The 17,607-nt window shown below is 46.7% G+C and overlaps 1 protein-coding gene across 4 annotated transcripts in view; it reads left to right on the forward strand.

The window, feature by feature from the left end:
• Positions 1 to 17,607, forward strand: part of ulk1b (unc-51 like autophagy activating kinase 1) — a 130,148-nt gene that overhangs the window by 35,526 nt on the left and 77,015 nt on the right. For all 4 annotated transcript variants that reach the window (XM_078227155.1, XM_078227154.1, XM_078227157.1 and 1 more), the window contains exons 6-7: positions 1,819 to 1,992; positions 14,206 to 14,279. In XM_078227155.1, coding sequence (XP_078083281.1) covers positions 1,819 to 1,992; positions 14,206 to 14,279 — 248 coding nt within the window. The remainder of the gene's footprint in view (positions 1 to 1,818; positions 1,993 to 14,205; positions 14,280 to 17,607) is intronic.

Here is a 17,607-nt window from a genome sequence, read left to right on the forward strand (position 1 = left end):
GGTGATTGGGCCTAGGGCACTATCCTGAGGAAGTCCTGCCGCAGTGTTCTGGGGCTGAGATGATCGATCTCCAACCACCATAACCGCCTTCCATTGTGCCAGGAATGAGATAGGACGAAGAAAATTACAGCACAGGATCAGGCCCTTCGGCCCTCCAAGCCTGCACTGACCATGAACTAAAACCCCTTACACTTCCGGGGACCATATCCCTCTATTCCCATCCTATTCATGTATTTGTCCAGACGCCCCTTAAAAGTCACGATCGTATCTGCTTTTACGACCTCCCCTGGCAGCAAGTTCCAGGCACCCACCACCCTCTGTGTAAAAAAACTAGCCTCGCACATCTCCTCTAAACCTTGTCCCTCGCACCTTAAACCTGCGCCCCCTAGTAATTGACTCTTCCACTGTGGGGAAAAAGCTTCTGACTATCCACTCTATCCATGCCCCTCATAATCTTGTAGACTTCTATCAGGTCGCCCCTCAACCTCCGTCGTTCCAGTGAGAACAAACCAAGTTTCTCCAACTTCTCCTTATAGCTAATGCCCTCCATACCAGGCAACATCCTGGTAAATCCTTTCTGTGCCCTCTCCAAAGCCTCCCCATCCTTCTGGTAGTGTGGCGACCAGAATTGAACACTATATTCCAAGTGCGGCCTAACTAAGGTCCTATAAAGCTGCAACATGACTTGCCAATTTTTAAACTCAATGCCCTGGCCGGCACTGATCCCTCTGCCTATCAATAGCCTTCAGGGTTCTGCTATTTACTTTATATTTCCTATCTGTATTAGACCTTCCAAAATGCTCCCCTGGGAGCATTCAGATCCCATGGGACTGTTTTGAGGAAGAACAGGGGAGTTCTCCTGGGACCAATATCTAGTCATCAAATCAACAAGACTAAAACAGGGGAATTGTCATTATCACATTGTGGATGCTTGATGTACGCAAACTGGCTGACACACTCCCTGAACTACAAGGCTGACGACACTTAAAAAAAAATGGCATGTAAAGTATTGTGGGACATCCTGAGACCATGAAAGGTGCTATATAAATGCAAGGCTTTTCTTTCAAAGGTAAGGCAATATCTATATCTTGAGAGTCCTTGACAAGTTGCACAGAGCAGTCAAAAGAAGTTCTGTCTCTTCAGTATTAAGTAAAAGTACAGGATGTCCAGAACATGTCAGCTGTCTGGGTGTTCCAATGCTGGAGTGTGTATAGGTTAATAGACCTAGTGTTCAATGGCGCTGCTTAAGAGCTACACGATCAGAAAAACCCGCGCAGTGAGAGTTGTGTAACACCGATCCATACACTGAACTGACTCAGATACAGGCAATCGACCAATCGAGTTTTGTCCTTAAATTCTTTGCTAGCTTGTAATATTTTGCAACATGTAACTTCCACTATGGCACTGCCAGGAATAGTGGCACAGTGGTTAGCACTGCTGCCTCACAGCGCCAGGGACCTGGGTTCGATTCCCGGCTTGGGTCACTGTCTGTGTGGAGTCTGCATGTTCTCCCCGTGTCTGCGTGGGTTTCCCCCGGGTGCTCCGGTTTCCTCCCACACTCCAAAGGTGCGCAGGTTAGGTTGATTGGCCATGCTAAATTGCCCCTTAATTTCAGGGGGACTAGCAGGGTAAATACGTGGGGTTACGGGGATAGGGGCTGGGTGGGATTGTTGTCGGTGCGGATTCAGGGCACCGCAATTGGAATCCCAGCCAGCAAATTCACCAGCTGCAGCACGATGAGCATGTTTTCCCCGGTGAGGGTTTGCGTTTCCCGAGTTTAACCCAAAGCTCGTGCCCGACCTCTCGTTTTCTTTCCAGCCAAGGGGACACTGAGCGAGGACACCATCCGACTTTTCCTGCAGCAGATAGCAGGCGCCATGAAGATGTTGCACAGCAAAGGGGTCATCCACCGTGACCTGAAGCCGCAGAACATCCTCCTGTCCTGCACTGGAGGCCGCAAGTCCAACCCCAACAACATCCGCATCAAGATAGGTGAGAGTCCAGTCTGGCTGTAGTGACCTCCGTGAATGTTGTGTAGCATGGGCCCTCATTGATAAAGAGGACCCACGATGGTTCTATATAACTTCGCAAGGGCCATGGCAAAGAGCAGAGCGAGTGGGATTATTTAGACAGCTCTTTCAAAGGCCAGTATGAACATGACTGGTCGAATGGCCTCCTGTGCTCTTATCATTCTTTGATTTGATTTGATTTATTATTGCCACATGTTTTAGTATACAATGAAAAATATTGTTTTTTGCGCGCTCTACAGACAAGACATACCGTTCATAGAGAAAGAAAGGAGAGAGTACAGAATGTAGTGTTACAGTCATAGCTAGGGTGTAGAGAAACATCAACTTAATGCAAAGTAGGTCCACTCAAATGTCTGACAGCAGCAGGGAAGAAGCTGTTTATGACTCAGTTGGTACGTGACCTCAGACTTTTGTATCTTTTTCCTGATGGAAGTAGGTGGAAGAGAGAATGTCCAGGGTGCATAGGGTCCATGATTATGCTGGCTGCTTTGCCAAGGCAGCAGGAAGTGTAGATAGTGTCAATGGATGGGAGGCTGGTTTGAGTGATGGACTGGGCTTCATTCACGGCCCTTTGTAGTTTCTTGCAGTCTTGGACAGGGCAGGGGCCATACCAAGCTGTATACAACCTGAAAGAATGCTTTCTATGGTGCATCTGTAGAAGTTGGTGAGAATTGTAGCAGACATGCCAAATTTCCTTTGTCTCTTGAGAAAGTAGTGTCCTTATTGGGCCTTGAGAGAAATCTTTATATCCTCACTGGCTACAGGGGAGGTCCCAGAAGATTGGAGAACAGCCAATGTTGTTCCTTTGTTTAAGAAGGGTGGCAAGAATAATCCAGGTAATTATAGGCTGGTGAGCCTTACGTCAGTGGTAGGGAAATTATTGGAGAGGATTCTTCGAGACAGGATTTACTCCCACTTGGAAATAAGTGGACGTATTAGTGAGAGGCAACATGGTTTTGTGAAGGGCAGGTCATGTCTCACTAACTTGATCGAGTTTTTTGAGGAAGTGACGAAGGTGATTGATGAGGTAGGGCAGTGGATGTTGTCTACATGGACTTCAGTAAGGCCTTTGACAACGGCCCTCATGGCAGACTGATGCAGAAGGTGAAGTCGCATGGGATCAGATGTGAGCTGGCAAGGTGGATACAAAACTGACTCGGTCAAAGAAGACAGAGAGTAGCAGTGGGAGGGTGTGTTTCTGAATGGAGGGCTGTGACAAATGGCGTTCTTCAGGGATCAGTGCTGGGACCTTTGCTGTTTGTAATATATATAAAAATGATTTGGAGGAAAATGTAACTGGTTTGATTAGTAAGTTTGCCGACGACACAGAGGTTGGTGGATTTGCAGATAGCAATGAGGACCATCAGAGGATACAGCAGGATATAGATCATTTGGCAGCTTGGGCGGAGAGATGGCAGACGGAGTTTAATCCGGACAAATGTGAGGTAATGCATTTTGGAAGGTCTAATACAGATAGGAAATATACAGTAAATGGCAGAACCCTTAAGAGTATTGATAGGCAAAGGGATCTGGGTGTACAGGTACACAGGTTACTGAAAGTGGCAATGCAGGTCGAGAAGGTAGTCAAGAAGGCATACGGCATGCTTGCCTTCATCAGCCGAGGCATTGAGTTTAAAAATTGGCAAGTCATGTTGCAGCTTTATAGAACCTTAGTTAGGCCGCACTTGGAATATAGTGTTCAATTCTGGTCGCCACACTACCAGAAGGATCTGGAGGCTTTGGAGAGGGTACAGAAAAGATTTACCAGGATGTTGCCTGGTATGGAGGGCATTAGCTATGAGGAGAGGTTGGAGAAACTTGGTTTGTTCTCACTGGAACGACAAAGGTTGAGGGGCGACCTGATAGAAGTCTACAAGATTATGAGGGGGCCTGGACAGAGTCAGAAGCTTTTTCCCAGAAAGAATCAATTACTAGGGGACATAGGTTTAAGGTGAGAGGGGCAAGGTTTAAAGGAGATGTACGAGGCATGTTTTTTACACAGAGGGTGGTGGGTGCTTGGAAATTCGCTGCCGGGGGAGGTAGTGGAAGCGGATACGATAGTGACTTTTAAGGGGTGTCTTGACAAATACATGAATAGGATGGGAATGGACGGATATGGTCCCCGGAAGGGTAAAGGGTTTTAGTTCAGACGGGCAGCATGGTCGGTGCAGGCTTGGGGGGCCGAAGGGCCTGTTCCTGTGCTGTAATTTTCTTTGTTCTTAACTTAGCTTTTTGATTAAGGCACATAGCAGTTTGAGTATATTGGAGGGAAAAAACTTGCATTTATTCAACATTGTATCATATTCTGAGGGGCTTTGCATAGAATTACACAGAATATACAGCCTAGAAACAGGCCATTCAGCCCAACCAGTCCATGCTACTGTTCATGCTTCACTGGAACCTCCTCCCATCCTCCCTTATCAAACTCTATCAAAGCGACGTTCTGTTCCTTTCTCCCCCATTATTTATCCAGCTTCCTCTCAAATGCATCAATGCTATTCACCTCGACCATTCCCCGTGATAGCGAGTTCCACATTCTTCTCACTCTGAGTAAAGTGGTTTCTTCTGAACTGCCAGTTGGGTTTCTTGGTGACTGTCTTATACTGATTGCCTTGAGCTAATGCTCTTCCCCACAAGAGGAAACATTCCCTCTGCGTCCACTTTGTCGAAACCTGCCATCATTTTAAAGACCTGTATTAGATCACTCTGCAGCTAAATGGAAAGATACCTCGCTTTGCCTCCAATGAAAAGCTTACGTTCACCATTGCCACAGTGGCAAATGCAGCAGCCATTCGGCACATGCGACTTGCATTTCTGTCACTCTTTTTCACACAAGAAAACCATCCCAAGGTGCTAAACATGAAATGAGATGAATGAGCAATTAATCTGTAGGGTTACGTGAGGGAGAAGAGGCCAGTACTTTTGTCAGTTGGTGCCGTGGGATCTTTAAGCCCATCTGACCAGGACTCGATTTAGGAAGGTTTGTTTGAGTTTCCCTTAAAATGATCTCTCACTCATTTTAAGAAAAAAAACAAAAGAATTTGGGTGCAAAATGCTTCCAAGGGGGATCCTCCTTTGGAAGGAAGGGGATGAGGAGCATCCTGGGAAAGCTCGATCCTCTACTTTGATCAAACCGCCCTTCGGCCATTTCAGCTCAAGGGAATAAGGCCAAGTTTGCTCAACCTGCGATCATAATTTAACCTCAATTTCACTCTGGTGAATTCTCACTGCACCCAAGGCCAGTGTCCCCTTCTTAATAAACGCAAAATACCACGGATGCTGGAATCTGAAACAAATACTGAAAAATGCTGGAAAATCTCAGCAGGTCTGACAGCATCTGTGGAGAGAGAATAGAGCCAACGTTTCGAGTCTGGCTGACCCTTCGTCAGAGCTCATCTAATGAAGGGTCGAAACGTGGGCTCTCCTTGAGCTGCCCTGCCCAGAACTGAACTGTTACACCAGGGGGTCTGAGTAAGACCCTGGACCAGCTGAAAGGTCCTTGGCTTTGTATTCAAACACTCCTTACGATGAAGGCCGTCAAAGCATAGTCTTCCCAGTGTGATCTGCAACACAACCTGCCCTTTGCAGTCACCAATCCAAGATTGGGAGGACAAAATCTAGTATTGGACAGAGAGGTCCAAGCAAAATTGCCCCATCCTAACGGCCCCTGTGATATATTTTACGCTTCATCAATATCTCATTCAGTGTAAACCAGCAACTTAATGGCTAATTGCAGAGTTTGGGGCACTCACTATTGCCCATATCCTAACTCACCATTTCCCATTCACCCATCTTCACCACACTGGCTAACCAACATTAGGTACGGCACTGCCTTGATTTTAAAATTCTCATCCTTATCTTCATAAACTTCTAATGCCCTTTTCATTCCCTTCCCTATCTCTGTAATCTTTTCCATCCCCACAACTCTCGGAGATAGCTGCGACTGTTCAATTTTGATTTGATTTATTATTGTCACATGTATTAGGATACAGTGAAAAGTTTTGTTTCTTGCGCGCTATACAGACAAAGCATACCATTCATAGAGAAGGAAACGAGAGAGTGCAGAATGTAGTGTTACAGTCATAGCTGGGGTGTAGAGAAAGATCAACTTAATGCGAGGTAAGTCCATTCAAAAGTCTGACAGCAGCAGGGAAGAAGCTGTTTTTGAGTCGGTTGGTACGTGTCCTCAGACTTTTGTATCTTTTTCCCTACGGAAGAAGGTGGAAGAGAGAATGTCCGGGGTGCGTGGGGTCCTTAATTACGCTGGCTGCTTTGCTAAGGCAACGAGAAGTGTAGACAGAGTCAGTGGATGGGAGGCTGGTTTGCGTGATGGATTGGGCTACATTCACGACCGTTGTAGTTTTTTGCAGTCTTGGGCAGAGCAGGAGCCATACCAAGCTGTGATACAACCAGAAAGAATGCTTTCTGTGGTGCATCTGTAAAAGTTGTTAAAAATTCTGGCCTCTTGCACATCTGGTTTTAAGCAATCCACTGTGCCTTCAACTGTCTTCACTCCAAGCTCCTGAATTCCTTCCTCAAACCTCTCCACCTCAGTCTCTTCCTTGTAAGAGGCTCCTTAAAGCTTATCTCTTTGACCAGACCTTTGCTCACCTCTGGGTGGCTCAGTAACAGATAAATGCCACTCCTGTTTTGCTGCAGAATATTTACAGGGAAGGACAAGATCGATAAGGATAAACTGTTTCCACTGGTTGAAAGCTCTAGAATCAGGGGGCCATAATCTAAAAATTCGGGGCAAGCCATTCAGGGGAGATGTTAGAAAATGCTTCTACACACAGAGAGTGGGGGAGGTTTAGAACTCTTCCCCAAATGGCAGTGGATGCTGGTTCCATTGTTAGCTTTAAGTCTGAGACAGACAAAGTTTTATTGAGCAGGCGTATGAAGGGACATGGGCTTAAGGCAGCTACTTCGAGTTAGGCCACAGATCAGCCATGATCTTACTGAATGGCAGAGTGGGCTCAATGGGCTGAATGGCCGACTCCTGTTCCTATGTTACTATATTCCTATATTAAAGGCACTAAACTGATATATATAGGGAGGTGATGGTGTAGTGGTATTATCACTGGACTAGTAATCCAGAGACCCAGGAGACTTGGGTTCGAATCCCTCCAGAGCAGATAGTGAAATTAGAAATCAGTAAAAATCTGGAATTAAACTATTGTAAAAACCCATCTGGTTCCTTTGGGGAAGGAAATCTGCTGTCCTTACCTGGTCTGGCCTACATGTGGCGAACTCTGAACTGCCCCTCTGAAGTGATTTATCCAGCCACTCAGTTCAATAAACGCTGGCCCAGCCAGTGTTATCCACATCCCGGGAAATAATTTTTTAAAATCTTAGGTGTTATTCTTTCCAAGCTATGGATGTTGCTTCTTGTTGTGCTATATTTAGTAATGACATCATTAGAGTTTCACAATGCTTTGGATAACATTCCTGTGGGATGTTACAAAGAGAATAAAAGTTGGAAGTAATCAGTCAGTACGGGCTGGACTGGTTAGTCAGGCTCCATCGAAAGCTTCATGTTGTCCAACAAGAAAAATTGTTCTTTTCAGGATTGGAAAAGTGAAAAGTTGCCCAGAAGTTGAGGCTCTTTTCAGCCTGTTTCCTTCCGCCCAGTATTTTCCTTGGCCCGGTTACTCAGTTGACTGACTGGTTATTTTGACTGTGGAAAACCTTGCTATCCTTACCTGACCCTGTGTTCTTAGAGACCAGTAAGCCCTGCCCTGCAAGAGGAGCAAATGAATGCAGTGCGTTCAATAAAGATGGAACATCGCCCACTTTCACCCCTCTTTGTAACCTCTACCACCCCCACCACCCCCAGCTGTACTTTTTAACTCCTGTAACCTCTCCGAAAACACCACCTACTCCCACCTTCATAACATTGAATATCTCCAGGCCTTAATCACACTGTTGCTGAAACCCCCAGCCAAGCACTATCTATAAACTGGGAACTGTTCCAGTGACCTCTCACTGGCCTCCCATGCTTCACCCTCTAGGAAATCCGAGCTGATCCAACACTCTGTTGCCCGTATCCAATCCATTCGCAACTCCTGCCTGCCTTTAACTCCACGGCTGAAGTTACCTTCCAGCGTCCCAACATTTAATATAAGGATTCCCACCCTTGTCTTCGAACCCCCCCCCACCCGCTGTGGCCTCACATTCTCCTCCACCCTGACAACTGGGACTTTTTTCTCTGGAGCGTAGGAGGCTGAGGGGTGATCTTATAGAGGTCTATAAAATAATGAAGGGCAACAGATCAGCTAGATAGTCAATATTTTTTCCCAAAGGTAGGGGAGTCTAAAACTAGAGGACATAGGTTTAAGGTGAGAGGGGAGAGATACAAAAAGGTCCAGAGGGGCAATTTTTTCACACAGAGGGTGGTGAGTGACTGGAACGAGCTGCCAGAGGTAGTAATAAAGGCGGGTACAATTTTGTCTTTTAAAAGTCGTTTAGACAGTTACATGGGTACGATGGGTATAGAGGGATATGGCCAAATGCGGGCAATTGGGGCTAGCTTAGGGGTTTCAAAAAAAGGGCGGCATGGACAAATTGGGCCGAAGGGCCTGTTTCCATGCTGTAAACCTCTATGACTCTCTGACTATAACCCTGCCTCATCCCACCCACTCAAACTCTGTGTTCCCTGTGTGGCCCCTGCGTTCTCCAGGAACTAACGGCCAAGGAAATTCCCAGGAGAAACGTTGCAGGGGCAGACAGAAATTTATCTTTTGGCCTCCTGTTTAATTGTTAGCAAAATATTGGAGATGGTGGGGGTAAGGCTTTTGATTGATGGTCGAAAATCTACCAACTGGCTAACAACGGATTGAATTTTCCCGGTCTGATGAGGGGGTTAGGACACAGGGTGGGGGGAAGAGCACTGGGAAAGCAGTGGGCAGCCATCCCAGTGCATTCCTGCTGAGGGGGAAGTGTTCAGGACCAGATCAGAAACTCCAAGGTATTTTGTGAAGTTAGCCTAGTCACTAACTTTTACATTAGGGTGAGCATAAGGTGTTTCCCTCCAGGTACGATTCCAGTGATCCACTAGGAAGCTTTTATCAAAACAAAATTTATTTAAGAACAAAGTTTGAATATAACAAAAATAGTCAGCATAACTTTTACGAATTAAAATACTTAAACATAACAAAGTATAATTCTTAACAGCTAGCTATCTCTATTGTTCCAGTTTAGTAGTATCCCCACACAGACATAAATCCTTTCTTTCTGAATCAGTTAGCACAGAAACCAAATATGCTTCCCTGGCTACTAGAATTCTGGCCTTTTAACACTTCTGGAGAGTGATCCAGGCAGACACTTGTCTTCTAATTCTTATGCAGCAACCTCCAAAAAAAGCTCCACCCCCAAACATCAGAATCTTAGAGAAAGAGATTTATTTCTTGGCAGATTCCAGTCTCCACTTCAAGCAGAGCAAGACATACAGAGAAAGCAAACTCTCTCTAAAGATCCTAAAAAGCAGAATGCCTTGAGTTCTCTGTGAAAGCCTAGCCCCACCCCAGTCGTATGACCTTACCTGTCAATCAAGCCCTACTCTGGAATGTCCCAGGGGAAAACACAAAACAACAGAATCCTACATTAGTTCAGATTAAAACGAACATGGTACCAATTAAGATCAATTACGCTGCTGCAGTAACAACACAGTGCTGCCGGATCCAGACAAACCAGCTCCAAGTGCATAGAACAGATCCTGCACCAGAAACATGACTAAAATACATTTCAGAATGGAAAAGTATCGTCGCAGGAAGTGTCCTAGGAATAGCCTGGAACCAGATCATCTTCCTACTCATTGGAGGAGAACAGCCCATCTGCAGCCAATTAGGGATTATTTTGAGTGCTGGCCAGTATTCTGTCAGTAAGAAGTCTCACAACACCAGGTTAAAGTCCAACAGGTTTATTTGGTAGCAAAAGCCACTAGCTTTCGGAGTGCTGCTCCTTCGTCAGGTAAGTGGGAGTTCTGTTCACAAACAGGACATATAAAGACACAAACTTAATTTACAAAATAATGTGGTTAGCACTGCTGCTTCACAGCTCCAGGGACCTGGGTTCGATTCCCGGCTTGGGTCACTGTCTGTGTGGAGTTTGCACATTCTCCTCGTGTCTGCGTGGGTTTCCTCCGGGTGCTCCGGTTTCCTCCCACAGTCCAAAGATGTGCGGGTTAGGTTGATTGGCCATGCTAAAATTGCCCCTTAGTGTCCCGGGATGCGTAGGTTAGAGGGATTAGTGGGTAGATATGTAGGGATATGGGGGTAGGGCCTGGGTGGGATTGTGGTCGGTGCAGACTCGATGGGCCGAATGGCCTCTTTCTGTGCTGTAGGGTTTCTAAGATTTCTTTCTAAGAAAATAATGGTTGGAATGCGAGTCTTTACAGGTAATCAAGCCTTAAAGGTACAGACAATGTGACTGGCATCTCCACGTCAGTATTCTGTCAGCAGGGTCGTGACTCTCTGCTTTGTGGGAGGCTCTCAGCTTGATGGAGGCACCCCCCCTCCCCCCAATGGCAGGTCGGGGGCTAATGGGTGCTGGAGCCTCCATCCTGTCAGAGAGGGCCAGGAGCAGAAAAGGCCGCAGTTCACCTGGAGGGAATTTCCTTCCAATCGGAGAAGCTTGCCTGCTTAGCCTCGCTGAATTGTTTTTTTAATGTACCCTGGGAGAGTGCTTCCATGTTGAGGTGCCCTCTCAATCTCCTATCTAGCTCGGTAGCATCCACTGCCCCTGGTAACACTGAGAGGATTCAAAACTGCGGGCTGTCTGATTTAAAAAAAAAATTCATCCATGGGATGTGGGCATTGTTGGCGAGACCAGCTTTTATTGCCCATCCCGAGTTGCCCTTGATAAGGTGGTGGTGAGCCGCCACCTTGAACCACTGCAGTCCCGTGTGGTGTAGGTACACCCACAGTGCTGTTAGGGAGAGAGTTCCAGGATTTTGACCCAGTGACGGTGAAGGAACGGCGATTGATTTCCCAGTCAGGATGGTGAGTGACTGGAAGGGAACCTCCAGGCAAATGGAGAGTACTCCTTAGATGGTGGACAGACTTTGGGGAGTCAGGGGGTGAGTTACCCACCACAGGATTCCTAGCCTTTGACCTGCTCTTGTAGCCACCGTGTTTGTGTGGCCAATGGGAACCGCCAGGCTGTTGATAGTGGAGGATTCAGTGATGGTAATGACATTGAATGTCGCAGGGAGGTGATCAGATCCTCTCTTGTTGGTGATGGTCATTGCCTGACACTTGTGTGGCACAAATGTTACTTGCCATTTGTCAGCCCAAGCTTGGATATTATCTAGGTCTTGCTGCATTTGGACATGGGCTGCTTCAGTATCTGAGAAATCGTGAATGATGTTGAACATTGTGCGAACATCAGCGAACATCCCCACTTCTGACCTTATGATGGAAGATTGTTGGGCCCAGGACACTACCCTGAGGAACTCCTGCAGTGATGTCCTGGAGATGATTTGCTTGATCTGATAGGGCTGGCAGCATCAAGAGCCCTCCTCCCATCCTCAGTTGGCCAAGTCCAAGCTTGCCACACAATCGGAAGACCATCTCCAGGGATATTGCTGTGCCAGCTTTATTGTCTGCAACTTTAGTCTCAGAACTCCTATTTGTATGAAACACTGGGGCTCCAAGGGCCATGGGGAAATCTTGCCTAAAAGTGTCTGTTGGCTTGGCAATTGGTTGTAGGGAGTGGGGTTACCGTGACAATGAATGTGTTGGGTAGCCAATGGCAGGAGCAGGTCAATTGGAGACAGGGGGTCAGGTGATGGAATATCCAACCAGAGTTATCAGTTCCTGCGTCGATGATTCGAAAGAGAAGGCTGGGAAACCCGCCAAAAATATTTCAAGTCATTCCTCAGATGCAGAAATAAACTTGGGCGTGAGTCAGGAAGAGATAAATCTTGAGGTAGATCTGCCCTGTTGAAGTTCAGTCTGACTCCCTAGAAAACCAGTGGTCGTATGTGATTATTTACTGATTTGATTTCATTTATTATTGTCACATGTATTAACATACAGTGAAAAGTATTGTTTTTGCGCACTAGACAAAGCATACCGTACATAGAGAGGAAATGAGAGAGTGCAGAATGCAGTGTTACAGTCATAGCTAGGGTGTAGAGAAAGACCAACTTCATGCGAGGTAGGTCCATTCAAAAGTCTGATGGCAGCAGGGAAGAAGCTGTTTTTGAGTTGATTGGCGTGTGACCTCAGACTTTTGTATCTTTTTCTTGACGGAAGGAGGTGGAAGAGAGAATATCCGGGGTGGGTGGGTCCTTGATTATGCCGGCTGCTTTCCCAAGGCAGCGGGAAGTGTAGACAGAGTCAATGGACGGGAGGCTGGTTTGCGTGGTGGACTGGACTACATTCACGACCCTTTGTAGTTTTGTGATGTCTTGGGCAGAGCAGGAGCCATACCAAGCTGTGATACGTCCAGAAGGATGCTTTCTACGGTGCACCTGTAAAAATTGGTGAAAGTCGTAGCAGAAATGCCGAATTTCCTTAGTCTTCTGAGAAAGTAGAGGTGTTGGTGGGCTTTCTTAACTATAGTGTCGGCATGGGGGGACCAGGACAGGTTGTTGATGATCTGAACACTTAGAAACCTGAAGCTCTCGAGCATCTCCACATTATCATATTGGGTTACCAACTCCAGTTGGATGAATTCCTTGAGTTTCATCACATGGTGTCCTGTTTCAGATTGCCCTGCCCAACATTCCCAGAATCCCATTGACCTGCTGTCTCAGCCAATCAGAACATGAACAGACTCTCATCTGATTTGACTATGACTTAGCCAATCAGCCGTTTCTCCTCCATCTCCAAGTGTTTTTTATAATTAGTAATGTTATAAAGCGGAGGTGGATCCCTCTCTGAGAACTAACACCGAGACACCCACAGAGGAGTACCTCGCCCTATAATCTGTAAAAAGTGTGTGGTGTGACTTGTTCTTCAGCAACTTGTAGTGGTTGAATACAAAATAAATCCCTGACACTCTCTAAAATCAGCACATAATTTATTTATCTAACTAACAGTGAGCAAGTTAACTGAACTATTAACAAACCGAATAAATCCCTTCTATTAACTATTCCCAAATAAAACATGATTCTAATGGTACGCTGTTCAAATAAATACAATTCCCACTCATTAACAAAATAGAATTTAGTCACTCTCTAAATTACAACCAGGTTTTGTGTCTTCCGGAATATTCTAGGCCTTCCAGACAGTTCTTCTGTCTGGAACTTCTTTCTTCTTTGGTACCTTTGCTATCTAGATGGTGCTTTCTCTAAGACATAGAGCCAGCGATTCTCTCTCTCTCTCTCTTTCGAGAAAGAGAAAGAGAGAGAGAGATAGTTGAGCTGAGAGCTGTTATCTCTGGCAGGTGGCAGTTACTCTCTGCTTTTTGTCCCACTGCCCCCTTTTATACCCGTGATGACATATCAATATTTCCCACAGTAGGATTGGTCCTAGGTTGTCAAAACCATCAGATTTAAATTTAATAGGTTCTTGGTATCTAACAGCCTGATTCAAATTGATTGGCTAAATTCAAAAGCCTGTTGTCTTGGTAAAAAACTGCTGCTTGGCCTTTTGATACAAATGTTTCAGTCTGGGCTCTCTGTGTACTTGCATTTTTTTAAACTCTCTAAGCACAGAAAAAGCACCACCTCTTAAAGGGACCATGCAGTGCCCCCCGCCTCCCCCCCCCACCCCCCCGACCCCGCCGTCCCAGTATTTTACAGGTTTGCCATTCTTACAAACAGCAAAATCTAACTTCCTACCTCCCAATCTACAATGACTCTTCCCAACTTTGCAACAGTAAGCAGAGACACTGAGAGAAAATGAAAAAGAACTCCGCTTTCTGCACACCCCGATGACTTTGCTCTTTATATCTTTGCTTGCAGTTTTGTGCTGGTGGCTACTCTCCGAGACCTGGAGTCTCTGGAGGAGTCCTGAAGGATTTAGTGTGATGATAACAGTTAAAGGGAATCGGTTTAATGAGCCTTTTCCAATTGAAGGCAATGATTGCTTTGATAACATGAGTGTACCTCAAACATGCTGCTTGTGTTATTTTGTTGAAAGCTTCTGCTTATGTTTCGAGTGTAAACACCGAGTAAACTTGCTTTGGCAATATTGCTGAATCCTTTTCTTCTCCAATTTGAACACAGCTGACTTTGGCTTTGCCCGATACTTACAGACCAACATGTTGGCAGCAACTTTGTGCGGTTCGCCCATGTATATGGTGAGTATGCAGCAGAGTGAGTTCAGACTGTTTCGTAGCTCGCGTCTGACACTGAAGTGGTTATGTGACTAATCTCCTCCAGAAAACATGACTTTCCATTACCACCGTGCGATTTTGAGTGTTTGATTTCAGTTTAAATAAAGAATAAATGGCAGTTAAAAGTACCCACGAAGCTATGGGATTGTGCCAAACCTCCAACTGGTTCACTCATTCTCCTTTAGAGACAAAGGGCGGGATTTTCCGGCAGCGATTGCCCAAGGTCGGAAGTTCCCACCCGAGGTCAATGGACCTTTGCATGGTGTGCCCCCGCCCGCTGCGATTCCCAGGGCAGGTGGGGTGGGAAAATTCCACCCAAAGACTTTCATTTATCCACTGCCTTTTACAATGTCCTTTCCAGCCAATGGGCACTTTTTAAACATCATTAAGAGAATCTCTACAGTCCAGAAGGAGGCCATTCGGCCCATCAAGTCTGCACCGATTCTTTCTGACAGAGTACCTTACCCAGGCCGTTTCCCCCACCCTATTCCTGGAACCCACATTTACAATGGCTAATCCACATCTTTGGACACTAAGGGGCAATTTAGCACAGCCAATCCACCTAACCCGCACATCTTTGGACTGCAGGAGGAAACTGGAGCACCCGGAGGAAACCCACGCAGGCACGGGGAGAACGTGCAAACTCCACACAGACAGTGACCCAAGCTGAAAATCGAACCCAGGTCCCTGGCGCTGTGAAGCTGCAGTGCTAACCACTGTGCCACCATGGCACTTTTTAACATCGTTGTTGTAGGAAATGCAGCAATCAGTTTATGCACAGCAAGATCCCATGCACAGCAATATGACAATCTACTTTCTTTGGTGTGATTACGGGATAAATGTTGGCTGCGTGAAAGCCCACCCACTGATCTTCATCTAAATAGTTCTGTAGGATATTTTATCCTCGTATGTAAGGGGAGATAGGGCCTTGGCTTAACCTCTCATCCTCCAGACACACCTTCGACAGTGCAGCATTCCTTCAGTAAACCTGCCACCGTTACCATTTGGCCCATGTGTGAATCCAATCCCCACATCAACGTGGTTCACCCTTAACTGCCGTGTACACTGGCCTAGTAAGTCACTCAATTGTATGAACTCAATAACATCTAGCGACAGGCAAAAATGCCAGCAACAAATTTGTTCAGTGAATGAATTTCAAAAAACTTTCCAATTGTGCAATAAAATTAGACCATGGCTTTGAGCGGGTGTTATGACCCTCTATATTGCAACACTCAGCTGTATCATCACTGTCATCTCATTACATATATTAGTGACCTTTCACCCCTGTGTTTGCTGCCCTCCATTGGCACCCAGTCTGCCAACATCTTGGATTTGAAGCTCTCTTCCTCATGTTGAAATGCTTCCCTGGCTTTGCCCCTTCCTGTCTCAGTAAACTTCTCCAGCCATAACAACTCTCCAACGGTGGCCCAGTGGTTAGCACTGCTGCCTCATAGCGCCAGGGACCCAGGTTCGATTCCAGCCTCGGGTCACTATCTGTGTGGAATTTGCACGTTCTCCCCATGCCTGTGTGGGTTTCCTCCGGATGCTCCGGTTTCCTCCCACAGTCCAAAGATGTACGGTTTAGGTGGATTGGCCATGCTAAATTGCCCCTTGGTGTCAGGGGCATTAGCTTGGGTAAATACATGAGCTTACAGGGATAGAACATAGAACATTACAGCGCAGTACAGGCCCTTCGGCCCTTGATGTTGCACTGACCAGTGAAACCAATCTAAAGCCCATCTAACCTACATTATTCCAATATCATCCATATGTTTATCCAATAACCATTTGAATGCTCTTAATGTTGACGAGTCCACTACTTCTGCAAGCAGGGCATTCCACGCCCTTACTACTCTCTGAGTAAAGAACCTACCTCTAACATCTGTCCTATATCTATCACCCCACAATTTAAAGCTATGTCCCCTAGTGTTAGCCATCACCATCCGAGGAAAAAGGCTCTCACTATCCACCCTATCTAATCCTCTGATCATCTTGTAGGATAGGACCTGAGTGGGATTGTTTTTGGTGCAGGCTCGATGGGCTGAATAGCCTCATTCTGCACTGTCGGGATTCGATGATTGCATTTCCAATTCTGGCCCCTTGGACGTCTCCGCCCCCTTGTTGCTCCACCAATGGCGGCTGCACCATGAGCAGTGCAGGCCCTAAACTCTGACATTCCCTCCCAGAATCTCTGCCGCTCCACCATTCTTCCCTCCTTAAACCTATTGATAATAACCCAAAGAATGAGAGTTCGACCCTGGCATGACCATGAGAAATTCGATTCCGTTTTGAAAGAAAGAAGTCTGAAGGTGCAAAGCCGGTTTGAGTAAAAGTGAGAGTCAGGCTGTTGGATCGCTGTAAACCCAGTGGTTCACTTGCTATCGGAGAATGAAACCAGCTGGCCTTCCCCAATCTGGGCCTATGCGTGACTTCCGTCCCACACCATGGCCGACTCTTGACTGCTCTCTGAGTGAACATTCAACAGATCCTATACCTTCACCACCATCTGCACTGGGCAGCCAGGGATGGCCAATAAATGGCAACCTTGCCACAGCCCTAGAATGAGTTGTGAATAAAGAGTGTCCTCTGGCCTGAGTTACTGTGCATGCACCCCAATGGTAATATGGGTGTAGCCGACAGGATAACGGCTCAGTACCAGCCAGTAGACCAGTCATCTGACCAGCTGTCTGTTTGTAAATTCTCAGCATGGTGTCTTGAGAGGTTTGAGGCAAACCCAACCCTTTGCAGTCATATGGCTGCCCTCCCTGCCTCCCCCTCGCCACCGCAGGGTGTGTACTGTAACTGCCCATTCCCACGTAGGCCCACATGGATTGTGTTGCCAGGGTGATCAACTCTGTGGGGGAGTAAATAAGGAGCATTTCACCAAAGAAGATATTCTGAGGAAAGGAGGGGGGGCGGGGTCGGGGCTGGCGTAGAGGTGAGAGCTTGGGGGTGGGGTGGTTCTAGCGAGATGATAGGAATGGGGTAGGGTGCAACAATAGGTGGTCAGTGGGGTGGGGGAGTGGTTTGGTTTTGAACCCGGACTCGAGCCTGAGCCCCAGCACCTGACCGAACGCCAGAAACACCTGCCAGGGAGGTCCGTCACCCTGGTGCGTCGCACTTATTTCAGAGCTACAGCGGCAAAGCCACGGTGGTGGGACGTAAGCAGCTCCTGAGGACACAGCAGCTGTTCAGCCCATCGCAACCCCTGCCAGCTCAATGAGGTAGCTCCCCATGTGCCTGGATCTATTTAAATCGTACGCCGAGGCTGCACCTTCCCTGGCGAGGGCTT

This window comes from Mustelus asterias, chromosome 13, assembly GCF_964213995.1.
Source record: "Mustelus asterias chromosome 13, sMusAst1.hap1.1, whole genome shotgun sequence".
Taxonomy (NCBI): Eukaryota; Metazoa; Chordata; class Chondrichthyes; order Carcharhiniformes; family Triakidae; genus Mustelus; species Mustelus asterias.